The sequence below is a fragment of the Erythrolamprus reginae genome, chromosome 1 (genome assembly GCF_031021105.1).
Source record: "Erythrolamprus reginae isolate rEryReg1 chromosome 1, rEryReg1.hap1, whole genome shotgun sequence".
Classification (NCBI taxonomy): domain Eukaryota; kingdom Metazoa; phylum Chordata; class Lepidosauria; order Squamata; family Dipsadidae; genus Erythrolamprus; species Erythrolamprus reginae.
Window position 1 is genome coordinate 357,911,571 of NC_091950.1, and position 13,834 is coordinate 357,925,404.

Genomic DNA, 13,834 nt, shown 5'->3' on the forward strand with positions numbered 1-13,834 from the left:
TTCTCAACAATGAATTTCATTTTGTTTGATAGAGCCCAGTTTTCAGATGTGTCAAGATCGTAACTGGAACCTTAGCCTATTTTTTGAGCGTTGACTATTCCTGCCAGCTTGGTGTTGTCTGCAAATTTGATGAGTTCCTCTTTCCTCCCCTCATATAAAATTCAATTCAATTCAATTCAATTTATTAGATTTGTATGCCGCCCCTCTCCAAAGACTCGGGGCGGCTCACAACAACAATAAAAACAGTATAACAATGGAACAAATTTAATAATAAAATTACAGTAAAAAACCCCAACAGTTTAAAAACCATACAACACATACATACCAAACATAAAATATAAGAAAGCCTGGGGGAGATGTCTTAATTCCCCCATGCCTGGCGATATAGGTGGGTCTTGAGTAACTTGTGAAAGACAAGGAGGGTGGGGGCTGTTCTAATCTCCGGGGGGAGTTGATTCCAGAGGGCCGTGGCCGCCACAGAGAAGGCTCTTCCCCTGGGGCCCGCCAAACGACATTGTTTTGTCGACGGGACTTGGAGAAGGCCAACTCTGTGGGACCTTATCGGCCGCTGGGATTTGTGCGGTAGAAGGCGGTTCCGGAGGTATTCTGGTCCAATGCCATGAAGGGCCTTAAAGGTCATTACCAACACTTTGAATTGTGACCGGAAACCGACTGGCAGCCAGTGCAGGCCACGGAGTATTGTAGAAACGTGGGCGAATCTAGGAAGCTCCACGATAGCTCTCACGGCCGCATTCTGCATGATCTGAAGTTTCAGAACACTTTTCAAAGGTAGCCCCATGTAGAGAGCGTTGCAGTAATCGAACCTCGAGGTGATAAGGGCATGAGCGACTGTGAGCAATGACTCCCTGTCCAAATAGGGCCGCAACTGGTGCACCAGTTTTTATGAAGATGTTGAAGAGGACGGGACTCAAGACAGAACCTTGAGATACTTCACTGCATGTTTCCCTCCATGTAGATGCAGTTCCATTAAGGACTAGAAATTGAGGCTGGTGGGTCAATCCATCTGTGGCAATGCCGTGATACTTGAAGGTGTAGTTAAACAATTTCCCCTTGATTTACTGCAAGAGATTAATTAGATTTTTTTGTTTACAAGCAAAAATAAAAGATAAGATGAATTTTAAAAAGGATATTTGTGATTATTCCTTATGAAGTATATTTGGGTTGTTGCCCAGTGACTTCACTGGGTTAAAGAAAAGTGGCTGAGCTTAATAAAAGAGGTGGCTATTTTATTTGCAAGGAAGAGTTCAACTTGTTCTTGTTATGTTGAAAAGCTCACTTACAAAGGCTATGGACAGCCATAACCTCTACACAGTGGTGGGATTCATTCAAGTACGTTAGCAACCGGTTCAGTGAGGGTCAGGTTGGCTGTCATGTGAGGCATGGCACATCCTCATCCTACAGCTCCACCATATGTATCGAGAAAAGGAGGGCCAGAGGGGACATGACAGCAGTATACAGGTATATGAGGGGTTGCCACAGAGAGGAGGGGGTCACTCTATTCTCCAGGGCACCAGAGGGCCGGACGAGGAACAATCGCTGGAAGCTGACCAAGGAGAGATTCAACCTGGAAATAAGGAAGAACTTCTTGACGGTCAGAATGATCAACCAGTGGAAAAGCCTGCCTGCAGAGGTTGTGAACTCCCCAACTCTGGACACTTTCAAGAGGAGATTGGACTACCATTTGGCTGGGGTGCTGTAGGATTTCCTGCTCAGGCAGGGAGTGGGACTTGATGACCTGCATGGTCCCTTTCAACTCTAACAAACATTACAGCACAGCACCCAGGATCCACTTTGATTGGGAGGGAATTTAACAACCAATGCAAGCCAATGCCTCCACAGTGCCTTTTTCCCCCTTGTCATAGGCACAGAGATAGCACAGCTTTTCAGGGCTACCTGAATTACAATTAGAGTTTTCACAAACCTGGTGGAAGGTGGGCTGCAGTATCAGAATTGGCCCCACCTTGTTTTATGTGATAAAATTGCAGATTCCTAGATTTTTCTGCATATGTCAGCTGTTTCATTTATGACAAGATGTTTATTTATTTATTTGTTTGTTTGCTTGTTTATTTATTTATTGGATTTGTATGCCACCCCTCTCCATAGGGCGGCTAACAACAATAATGAAACAACATGTAACAAATCTAATATTTAAAATAATTTTTAAAAACCCTTATTTAAAAAACCAAACATACACACAAGCATACCATGCATAAATTGTATAGGCCTAGGGGGAAGGGAATATCTCAGTTCCCCCATGCCTGACGACAAAGGTGGGTTTTAAGGAGCTTACGAAAGGCAAGGAGGGTGGGGGCAATTCTGATCTCTGGGGGGAGTTGGTTCCAGAGGGTCAGGGTGGCCACAGAAAAGGCTCTTCCCCTGGGTCCCACCAAACGACGGGACCCAGAGAAGGCCAACTCTGTGGGACCTAACTGGTCGCTGGGATTCGTGCGGCAGAAGGCAGTCCCGGAGATATTCTGGTCCGATGCCATGAAGATACTTCCATTAAGCGTTTTAACTGAATCAGAGCTGGGTAGCAAACCAATAATACATTTAAAATAATAGGCAATGAATATTTTGAATACCGTGGCAGTAATTCAAATCTGGCACTAGAAAAACCGACCAGTGTCTGTGGAATGTTGTTAGCTGTCTAAAGTGTTAGCTGGAAAAAGTCACAGTTTAGCAGTCATATAATCGACAGAATTCTTGAACCTACTTAATGGTAGTTGACTTCCAGCTCTTGAAAGCATTTTTCCTGGACAGAAAAAAGCATCATGTTTCACTCACAATATTATGCGTTTATTTTACCATTCAGGCAGCATTAATGATTTTCAAACAGAGACACCTATTTTTTTTTCTTTCAAAAGAAGCTAATGACATTTTGGCTGAAAAAGCAAGAGAACCAAAGTCATCGTGGCTAAAACAAGGACTGAAATCTGTCTATTAAACTCTTCTCATCATGGTTTAAAGATCTACGCTCTGGACTGGACTCCTCATCATGATTCAAAGGTTGAAGCTCCGGACCGACACCAGTAGGAAAAATGCCACACATTTGAATGCAAACTGGGTTTATTCAGCTGGATTCTGGGATGCAGTGACGTCTTTCAGCAGCAAAACAGCAGTCAGCAAAATCTGGGTTAAGCAAGTCTGTTTGATGTAAAGTCAGCGCTGGGAACGTCCGCCTCCCAGGGCCCTTAAATAGGTGAACCACACACCTTTCCTCTGCACCGGCCCCTTGACACACGATCTATTAGGATGCCAGTAGTCATAACCAAGAATCTGAATGGATGCTGGTCAAAAATAGTTAAGTTCTTATGAGGTCTTGGAATGTATAAGTAACAACACAACAGAGTTCTGCTCAACAAATTCCACAACAGGGCTTTGTTTCTGTTAACTTCAGTATATTGTCAGCCTTATTTTTGTATGTATCTTAAAAGTATTAACTTGTTTTACCTGTAATTAACCCTATGGGCACATATACTAGGAAAGAGAGACATCACACCTTTACTGCAGTTCAGCTACAAATACTATCCATCATTTATATGCACAACGTATCCAAAATACATTAACATTTACTGGCACAGTTTCTTTGAAGGCGCAGAAAAGATTACTTCTTTTCTTCTTTCATTTTTCATAGTACACAATAAAATGTTCTCTATATTATAATCTCTTAAAACCCAGTCTTCACAACTTAAGAATAAAAACATCTGTAAAAAGTAACGGTGGATAATAAAATTTAGCAAAGCCAAATTCTTGCTTCTTTCACAACTTCTTTCCAGCACTCGGAAGGTAAAGGTGGCAAAATGCATGAACAGGTAAGCAATAGTGGCAGGATTTACAAAAGCAGCAAGCAGAGTCATAAATTGGTTGCAGAAAACAGTTATTCAACAAGCACCAGAAAATCCCACAAGTACGTACACAAGAGGAAACTTGAACTTTCCTGCACCGAAAAATGTCTTGGGTGGGTGGGGAATCTCCCTTCAAATGTTTACTTTGATACATTGCACATTATCAATATTTCCTCTGCTTCTTGATATTTATATCAGGACATTTCCTCAAGACGTCACAAGGGAAGTGAAAATATTTCCATTGTAGTTCATCCCATAAGATGGAAAAAATTGCAACTTCTTCAATGATGTTTGCTCAAATGTTATCTTCCTCCTCAGCCATTTCCCTACCTAACCAGTGGCTTTCTCCCACTTTTTGGAACGGCTTGCCTGGCATCCTGGATTGTTGACTGTGCCAGTTCTAAAATCCACATGTCAGAGTCTCCATAAGCAGTTTTAGCTGTCCAGGTGATCAGTGAAGGTCACTCTCTGCTGATCTGCACCTCCGCTCTGCTGGATACTCAACCACACACACAAAAGAAAGAAAGAAGATGGAAATAAAGTTATTGTTGGGTTCCATTGGAATCCAACAGTATCTTAGTTTCTGGTGGAAAAGGAAGGTTAAACAATCTGCACTGTTTTAGCAATAAGATAAATCTTAACATTTTGGATTACTGCTCAAAGCTAATGCAAAATAGGAGGAGAATATTCTTCTGTGATTGCGCGTAAGAGTGTAGAAAAGAATATTAGCAATCAAAGTGAGACTCTCGGGAATTCTATCAATGTTATTTTATTGAAAATTATTTAGCTCTTAGATTTGCAAAGTATAAATGCAACCATAATAATAACAATATTTGATTAAAAACAAGCGTGAATGGGGATGGATATTAAATAACTAGAGGAGAGGCAGTAAAGGGCCATTCACGGCCCTACTAGAATGCTCCAGTGGGGGGGAGAGCATGCGCGAGCATGCATGCACACACATGCACCTTTCAATTTCCTGTGCATGCACAGAATCATGGCCCGGAGCAGTCCCACCCAGGAGGCACCAGCAGGAAGAAATCCACCAGGAAGGAGAGCAGCTCATTGGGGAGACGACATTGCTTCCGCTTCGCCCGTTTGCCAGTCTCCCCGATGAGTTCCAGGAAGGAGAGCAGCTCATCAGGGAGACTCTGGCAAGCGGGCACAACGTCATCTCACCGACGAGCTGCTGTCCTTCCTGGGCGAGGTGGTGAATCTCACGTGCACGCGTGTGCAAGCATGTGCACCACCGGCGGTGACGAAGCTGCGCGCGCAGTTTCATTTCCACCGGTGCAATGGCGTTCCATGCCATTCCAGATGCTGCCCAACCCTGGGTAGAGGGTAAGGATTTCAAGCAATTTTTGCCTTTCGGGACAACGTGAAAGAATAAGAAAAGAATTATGTAGAAGATTTCCTTGGTTTTATTCAGGATACATATCCGAGTTTTTAGAGAATTAATGGTTAAGGGCATTCAAGAAGTACCCTTGCGCTGCATCCATGGCATAATATATTAAATTAAAACTTCATTTACACAGCCAATAGTGTTTCCATTCATTTTCTAAAGGTGTTTTCACATGCTACTTGCTACATTCTGGGGCATAACTAGGAGTCTGGAATAACTATGTCTCAAGAAGTAGCAAGCATTATTTCTCCAAAGTTCCTTACATGTAAAGGAGGTTTAAAACATACATGAATAAATTTAAGTACAGTGATACCTCGTGTTACGAACTTAATTGGTTCTGGGACGAGGTTTGTAAGGTGAAAAGTTTGTAAGACAAAACAATGTTTCCCATAGGAATCAATGGAAAAGCGATTAATGCGTGCAAGCCCAAAACTTACCCCTTTTGCCAGCTGAAGCGCCTGTTTTTGCGCTGCTGGGATTTCCCTGAGGCTCCCCTCCATGGGAAACCTCACATCCGGACTTGTGTGTTTTTGTGATGCTGCAGGGGAATCCCAGCAGCGCAAAAATGGGTGCTTCACTGGCAACGGAAGTCCGGAGGTGGGGTTTCCAGCGAGGGGAGCCTCAGCGAAATTACAGCATCGCAAAAACCCAGAAGTCCTCGAAACCCCACCTCCGGACTTCTGTGTTTTTGTGATGCTGCAATTTCGCTGAGGCTCCCCTCGCTGGGAAACCCCACCTCCGGACTTCTGTGTTTTTGTGATGCTGAGATTTCGCTGAGGCTCCCCTCGCTGGGAATCCCCACCTCCGGACTTCTGTTGCCAGCGAAGCGCCCGTTTTTGTGCTGCTGGGATTCCCCTGCAGCATCGCAAAAAAACAGAAGTCCAGAGGTGGTGTTTCCCATGGAGGGGAGCCTCAGGGGAATCCCAGCAGCACAAAAACGGGCGCTTCGCTGGCAACAGAAGTCCGGAGGCGGGGCATCCCAGTGGCGGCGGCTTGGGTTTGTAAGGTGAAAATAATTTGGAAGAGGAGGCAAAAAAATCTTAAACCCCGGGTTTGTATCTCGATAAGTTTGTTTGACGAGGGGTTTGTAAGATGAGGTATCACTGTACAGCTTAAGGATATTTTTTTTCTGTTAATACAAGGAACATCATGTAAATAACAGCTGACACATATTTTGCATTCTAGCCTGCATGCTGATAAATGAGGACAGAAGCTCAGAGGGACACTGTGTATGTGCTTGGCACATATTCTTCCCTTCAGAATTGTGCTCAATTGTTACTCACTTCAAGGAAATACATTTTAATAGGACTTATTTTTTGCTATTGGTTTTGTCTGGGCCTATAAATCAGATGTGGGGAAATTACAGAAAAAAGGAGTTCTGATTTAATTTACAAGTAATGCCATTATTATATGTGTCAGGTACAACAGCATCCCGGTATATATCTATACTTAAGTGGAATTGGATAGGAAAGCAAATTAATATTAGATTTGGAGGAATGGACATATTTGAATGCAACATTTAGCATATAAAAAATAATTCCCTGCACAGATATTTCATGAAATGGTTGTCCACCTAAATTTTCTGCTGATTTTTTTCTGAATAATAATAATAATAATAATAATAATAATAATAATAATAATTTATTAGATTTGTATGCCACCCCTCTCCGAAGACTTGGGACGGCTCACAACAATGATGAAAACAATATTATAGTAGCGCAAATCTAATATTAAAAGAAATAACTATAACCCTATCATATTAAAACCAAACAACACATACATACCAAACATAAATTATAAGGAGCCTGGGGGAAAGATGTCTCAAACCCCCCATGCTTCTAACCCTTGCAATATGATTTTCTTTAAGCTTAAGCTGTTTGTTTCAAGCTTCATAATGTGAAGAAGCAAAATTAGTTCAGAGATTCAGAAATTGAAATATGTGGATCATAGAATTAATTTAATTTAATTTATTAGATTTGTATGCCGCCCCTCTCCGGAGACTCTGAGCGACTCACAACAATATACAAATCCAATATTTAAAAACAAAACAAAACATTTTAAAAACCCATCATTACGAACCATACAATGCAATCATTGTCCTCAGTGATCTCTGGCCAATGACTTAAAGATGGAGTTTATGTGTATTATGGTAGGGTTTGCTTTATCATGGTTTACTGAATAAATTACTTTTAGCAAAGTTAAAAATGATTTAGTAATATTGTTCACAATATCCTAAGTCCCACACAAACCAATTGCATTATGATTTAAATCAATTTAAGAATGCAGGCTTAGTTTAGTGTTTAAAACATTTTCCCTGAGGAAAAGTGTTTATCTTTAAATTGATTAAATTGTGGAGGGAAATATCAGAAAAAAACATACCTTGTGAAACTTGGTTGATCATTCAGAAGAAGTGAAAGAAACATAAAAGAGAAAAACAAAGCCATAATTATAAGAAATTGGTCAAAAAAGGACAAAATAGAAAAGCATAAATACGGTGATTAGCTACTCTCTCTTTATTAAAGAATGGTATTTTAGATTTGAAGCAGCTGTTTTTCTTTGGCAAATCCTTAATTAACAAGAATTTAAATTTGTTTCTAGAATATACATTGAGAGAATCTGAGAAGGAAAATAACCCTGGGTTTGTAAGGATCCGATAAATTAAAATCTTTATTCAACACAAAAGCAAAAATGATAATATCATAAATAAAACTGTCAACATCACAATGTTTTCATTTAATACAATATGACCATACTTTGTACCCTAAGTACAATTCTAATTGCTATCTTTCCAAAATAATGTTATAGTGCTAAAAAGTATTAAAATGGCAATCCAAATGAGGAATTAATGGATTAAATATGCTATCAAAATATATTGTATTAGCTAGCATAGGGGGGGGGGATTTAACAGAGAACATGACAGATTGATAAAACATCTTGTTTTCATTCTCAGCCTTGTATTGTATAGAGGGAGGAAAATTATCCTATATATAAGGAGTTAGCATTAAACTGGTGGAGTTTTTAAAAGTGTATTTTTTATCATAGAATTGTTAAAACCATCAAATTTTAAATCATGTGATAACCGTTCCCAACTAAGATTATTATAAATTGGCAACTTCTTAGGATATTAATAAAATGTGTCTGGGCTCAGAATACGTTTACCTATGGGACTGGGCACAACAGTAATGACAAGGCCCCTCTCAGTTCAAATCCTCTGTGAGAATCTGTGCAAGCCATAAAACAGCTGGCTGGCACACACATGCATGTTGGAGCTGAGCTAGGGCAACAGCTCACGTGCCAGCAGATATGGCTCCATGTGCCACCTGTGGCACCCATGCCATAGGTTCCCCATCACTGTCCTAGTGCCTCAAGGATGTTGGATTTGGATGTAGAGGAACAGGATCAGGTTCACACCTGCCCAGTACTTAGTAGCCAGGGAAGCAAGAGTCACTCAAAATGTCTTTAATTATTGTCAGGAAATAAGGGGTTAGAATATAGAACCATGGAAACCAAATAAGGAAAATTCCTACCTATATTTAGGAATGAATTCATTAAGGTGGGATCCTTGAATTATTGAACCTTTTTTTCCCAGATTGTGAAACTGAAGCACTAACCACCCTTTTTTCCCCAGATAAGCCTGACACCGAAACAACCATCTGCTCTTTATTAGTTATGTTTTGAAATACTTTGTTTTCATTCTCAGCCTTCTTGAGTTTTCTTCACAAGCCTAGCGGCACTAAATGGTTGATGATGCAAGAATCTGCTGTTTTAGAGATTTTCTAATATTACCCTAGTTCTCAATTGCATTGCAGTAACTTATGCAGAATTTGGGGGGTTAGTGGCAACTATGGCTAAGAGAGCAATCTGCACAAATATATTTGATTAGCCAGTTATTCTCTTTTCTGATTTGGGAGGCCATTCTCATAGTCTTTTAGGTTTTAGATAGTACTGCTGCAACATGCTCAACATGCTGATGTTGCTCCTGGAAGCTGCCATGGGAATGAAGCAGCTTGAGTAGCTACAGATGCAAACTATTTCATCCATGTGACACCTCTACTTTACAAGCTGCGCTGCTTACCAGTTGGCTTCCAGTTGCAATTCAACCTGCTAATTGACACCATCATCTAGCTGGGGTCTAGTTACCTATATGAGTATCTTTTTCTTTCTATGGTTTGGTTATTTAGTAAATATTATAGAGTTAGCAAGCTCCAGATCCCATAGATCAGTGTTTCTCAAATAGTAGGGCATGCCCCCCTGGGGAGATGCGGAGTGATGCCAGGAAAGTGCGCAATCCCAGGGAACGTGCTTTTTTTGCTGCAGGGAGTAGGACGTGCATCCTACCTGACACTTGTACTGGTACCTCTGTCGAGTTCCACAGTGTTGTGTCCAGGGCCGCGCATTCTAAAAGAAAATGTCTCGCAAGTTCAAATCAAACTTCTCAAACTCACGAGTCATTTTCTTTTTGAGTGGGCTGCCCTGGTCACAATGCGATTTTTATTATATTGCTGCATACTGCCTAGAATTCCTTTGGTAATTGAGAGGGCCAAAGTGATTATTTTTTTCAAAAAATGGATAAATTGTGATTGCCTGTATGCACCATTTATGGTTACTGAGAGCCAACTGCTAGACTAGTATAGGGAACAAGTACAGTAGAATGTGAAGGATAGTGGTTTGTTTGTCTGTCTGTCTGTCTGTCTGTCTGTCTGTCTGTCTGTCTGTCTGTCTGTCTGTCTCTCTCTCTCTCTCTCTCTCTCTCTATCTATTTGATTTGTATGCCGCCCTTCTCCGTAGACTTGGTTGGGGTGGTTTTAGAGGTCACCACATGACAAAAGCTGTTCTCTATATCCTAATGTTGTTTTTGTTCAAAGAAATATTAGGGAAAAAGTGAAGGAAGCAATTATTTTTTTTTAGCCTGTTTCTGAAAACAGATTCCATCAAGGTATCAACTCACACAAACAAAAGAGTTTTCAGCTCTTAGATAACTATTTGATTTAACTAGGACCCACTTCTATCCCCCTTCCTACAAGCTCACTTTAATTCTTAATAATCAGAATTATTACAAACAAAAATGAACAAAAACTTACTGGCAAGAATGACCATGTCCATCCCCCAAAATATACTCATGATCCAGCCAACCATCACAATTGCTGTGAGAATCTGAATCAGAGCTGCTGCAATATTCAACCAGAACACACAACAAATGTGTCTGTCAGGGAGATCCGTCCGGGCTCCACATAATACTGTGAAAGCTGATACAAATGTCCCTGTAGGAAGGAAGTTCAGCATTAAAAACTCAGAAGAAAACAAAGCTCACACACATCACCATGAAGCAGTAGAATAACTGTAAGGCATAGCCTCTGAAATCATCTGCATTTATTTCAAGAGGCATACATAAATAAATAAAAATATCCACATTTGAAACCATTTTGCAGCATTTTAATATATTGAAAAGCATATTATTTACTGCTTAGAAAAAGCTTATTATAGGACCCCAGAGTAGGAGAGGAACAAATCCACTAAATTTTAGCCTACTCCTCCTACATAGCAAATCACAATCACCAATTCTACAGATCAGCCCACATAATCATTAATATTGTTATAGGGGGAAAATATCTAGAAGTTAGGTGCTAATTAAATTCAGTAACAGTCCTGGAATATATGTGCTGTTAGGCTAATATAAGCTATAGATTCACTTGCTTGTTTAATAGAGCACACCAGATTTCAGTTTTATATTCTTTCGATTCATTTCTGAAAATTCAGAGTCCATTTCCTAACACAAGTAGATTTTGTGGATACTAATGTGGAAAGTAGGCAAGAGTTTACGCATTACTATTTAAATATTATCTTGTTTATCACTCAAGTGTCTAAAATCACCCTTCCATCTTTTTATACATATCTTCCAAAGACCATGGATGTCCAGAATCAGTTAAAGGGAAAGTAGGGAGCAGCAGGAATGGGAGAGAGATGCTAAGACCCAGAAAAGCAACTTGTCAGTACTACCTACTTCATCGGTTGGGTTTGCCAACATAGTGGTACCTCTACTTGCGAACTTAATTCATTCTATGGCCAGGTTCTTAAGTAGAAATGTTTGTAAGAAGAAGCAATTTTTCCCATAGGAATCAATATAAAATAAAATTTAAAATAATGCGTGCGATTGGGAAAACCACAGGGAAGGTGGAGATTCCTAGAGAGGCCCCACGGAGGCTTCTCCCTGCCTTTTCCAGCCGTTTCCTCCCAGGAGATTCCTAGAGACACCCCACAGAGGCTTCTCCCCACTTTTTCCGGCCCTGTTTCCTCCCAGGAGATTCCTAGAGAGGCCCTACGGAGTCTTCTCTCTGTCTTTTCCGGTTACAGTTTTTGAGACTCGGGTTTGTAAGTGGAAAATGGTTGAGAAGAGGCAAAAAAATCTTGAACACCCAGTTCTTAACTAGAAAAGTTCATAAGTAGAGGCGTTCTTAGGTAGAGGTACCACTGTATATGAAATAACCCGCAATGTATATTTGGAGGAATTAGTATAATGTCACTTTAAGAGCTAGGGCTGCAGTTAGCCATGAAACGGAGACAGATGTGTTGTTAGTGCTATTGCTCTATTGCTCTTGCTAACGCTAATTCCCTTATCTCACTCTCTGCTAGTTTTGTCTGTGTGACAATATTTGCTGTGTGCTAAATATTGGTCTATGTATTATACTTATGGTATTGTATGGAACTGTATGGGAATATTATTGGTTAGATGCTGTATAGAATTATATATTCTCATATCTGGTTTGTATATGATTGCTTGACTTGTGTATGTAGTTGACTGTTTACTGATTAATCTATTGTATACATTGTAAATGGTATTTATACTCATATTAGTTTAGGATTCTAACATTTGTTATAAGCCCAGTGTGGAATGCTAACAGAACTTAATATTGAAAGTGGTGAGCACAGAAGAAGAAAGACAGGAAAAGTTTTCCTACAATGCCAGACTTTTCTGTGGTCCTTGTTTTCCTATTGAATCAATTTGTCTTATTTGTCATTATTGTATTACTGTATTGAATCAGTAGCTACTAAAGCCAAAGAGGGAAATACGCCACTCTAAAAGAGAAGTCCACTTTATACAATGAATTCTTTTGAAGCAAGTAAAACAATTAAAATAGAACATGTGGTCAATCAAATACCATACAAATCTCATTTATTTAACCACACCAGAATTGTCTCTTATTATGTATGCCTGGAAGAAATTAACCTTTTGGATGGAGCAAATTCTGAAGGTCAACATAGCCAAACAAAACCAACTATGATTATAATAGGCAATGACAGTGCAGAAAATAAAACAAAATCACATTGTAAAAGCAAAGTCTAGATCAGTGGAAAATACATATTAATAGTTTACAAGAGAGTTTACAAGATTTTTTTACAAGATAGTTTACAAGATATTTTTGATGGTCTTAGGAACTAAACACGGCTCCGCCATCTGTCTCCAGGTGGATCCACCCACATGCAAATAGATTACTGCAAAAAAAAAAATCTGTATCATGAGAACTTCTGAGCATGCACAGAAGCTGAATTTCTGGCACTGGTTGTGAGTCGCCATCTTGGTTTTGGTGCTTTTTTTTGCAATTTAAAAAAATTGGCATTGTGTATGCATGCCTGCGCAAAGTGCGTGCACACCCACAAGGTGTGGCCCTGCAGCACAGGAGGAAGCGAACCAGTAGCAAGGTAAGTTAGAACCCACCCCTGAGTTTCCTAATAATTTTATTATTTTATGGTTGGGGGTCACCACAAGATGAGGAACTGTATAGTTGTGGCATTACTTAATATTACTACTGTGGTGACTAGTCAATTAAAACATCCTGCCATTAATAACCTTATTAATAATATTTTGGATTGTGCTGAAATGGATATGATGACAAGACGGTTAAAAGATCAAGAGGAAACAGAATTTTATGAAATTTGGAACAAAGTGTATATATGGATCAATAAGAAGAAGTAAAAGTGAAAAGAATAGGAGAATAGTAGAAGTATGAATATATTTTAAATTTTGTGTCAGATGTAGTTTATATATGAAGATTTATTATATAAGGTTAAATAAATTTCTTCTTTTCATTTAAAGTAATAAGCAAATTTAAAATATCAACAATGTATTCTTTTTTCTGTACAGTATTGAAATGTATCTTCTAGAATAAGCGGGGAAATTGCAACCCCACCTTTATGTTAAATGTTTGTTCGTCAGTTTTGTCTATTTTATGAAAATTAATAAAATTTATTTGAAAAATAAAAATAAAACATCCTGCCATTGATTGATAATTCCATAATGTGGAAAGAATGGGTGCCACTCCCTTATTTGTGCTAAAAATACTTTTGAAGCAGCATTATTATTATTTTTTAAAAACTGTAGATTTTCTATGAATTGGAGCACTGGGAGACAAAGGATAACCCATCTTGCTCACAAGAGCAGAGGAGCCTTTTCAAGGACACTAAGATTGCAAATCTCACTTTTAAAATCACTTTTGGAAATTTCCTATTAACTTTAAAGCTATTAGAGACCTTCAGAATAAAAAGCTTCAAATATTTTATGCTTGGAACA

At 39.4% G+C, this 13,834-nt stretch overlaps 1 protein-coding gene across 1 annotated transcript in view; it reads right to left on the reverse strand.

The window, feature by feature from the left end:
- Positions 1-2,795: 2,795 nt before the first annotated feature.
- Positions 2,796-13,834, reverse strand: part of STUM (stum, mechanosensory transduction mediator homolog) — a 47,107-nt gene continuing 36,068 nt past the window's right edge. Inside the window, exons 2-3 of the mRNA XM_070734321.1 lie at positions 10,350-10,529; positions 2,796-4,365 (exon numbers count right to left, since the gene is read on the reverse strand). Of these exons, the coding sequence (XP_070590422.1) occupies positions 4,328-4,365; positions 10,350-10,529 (218 nt within the window). The 3' untranslated portion in view covers positions 2,796-4,327. The remainder of the gene's footprint in view (positions 4,366-10,349; positions 10,530-13,834) is intronic.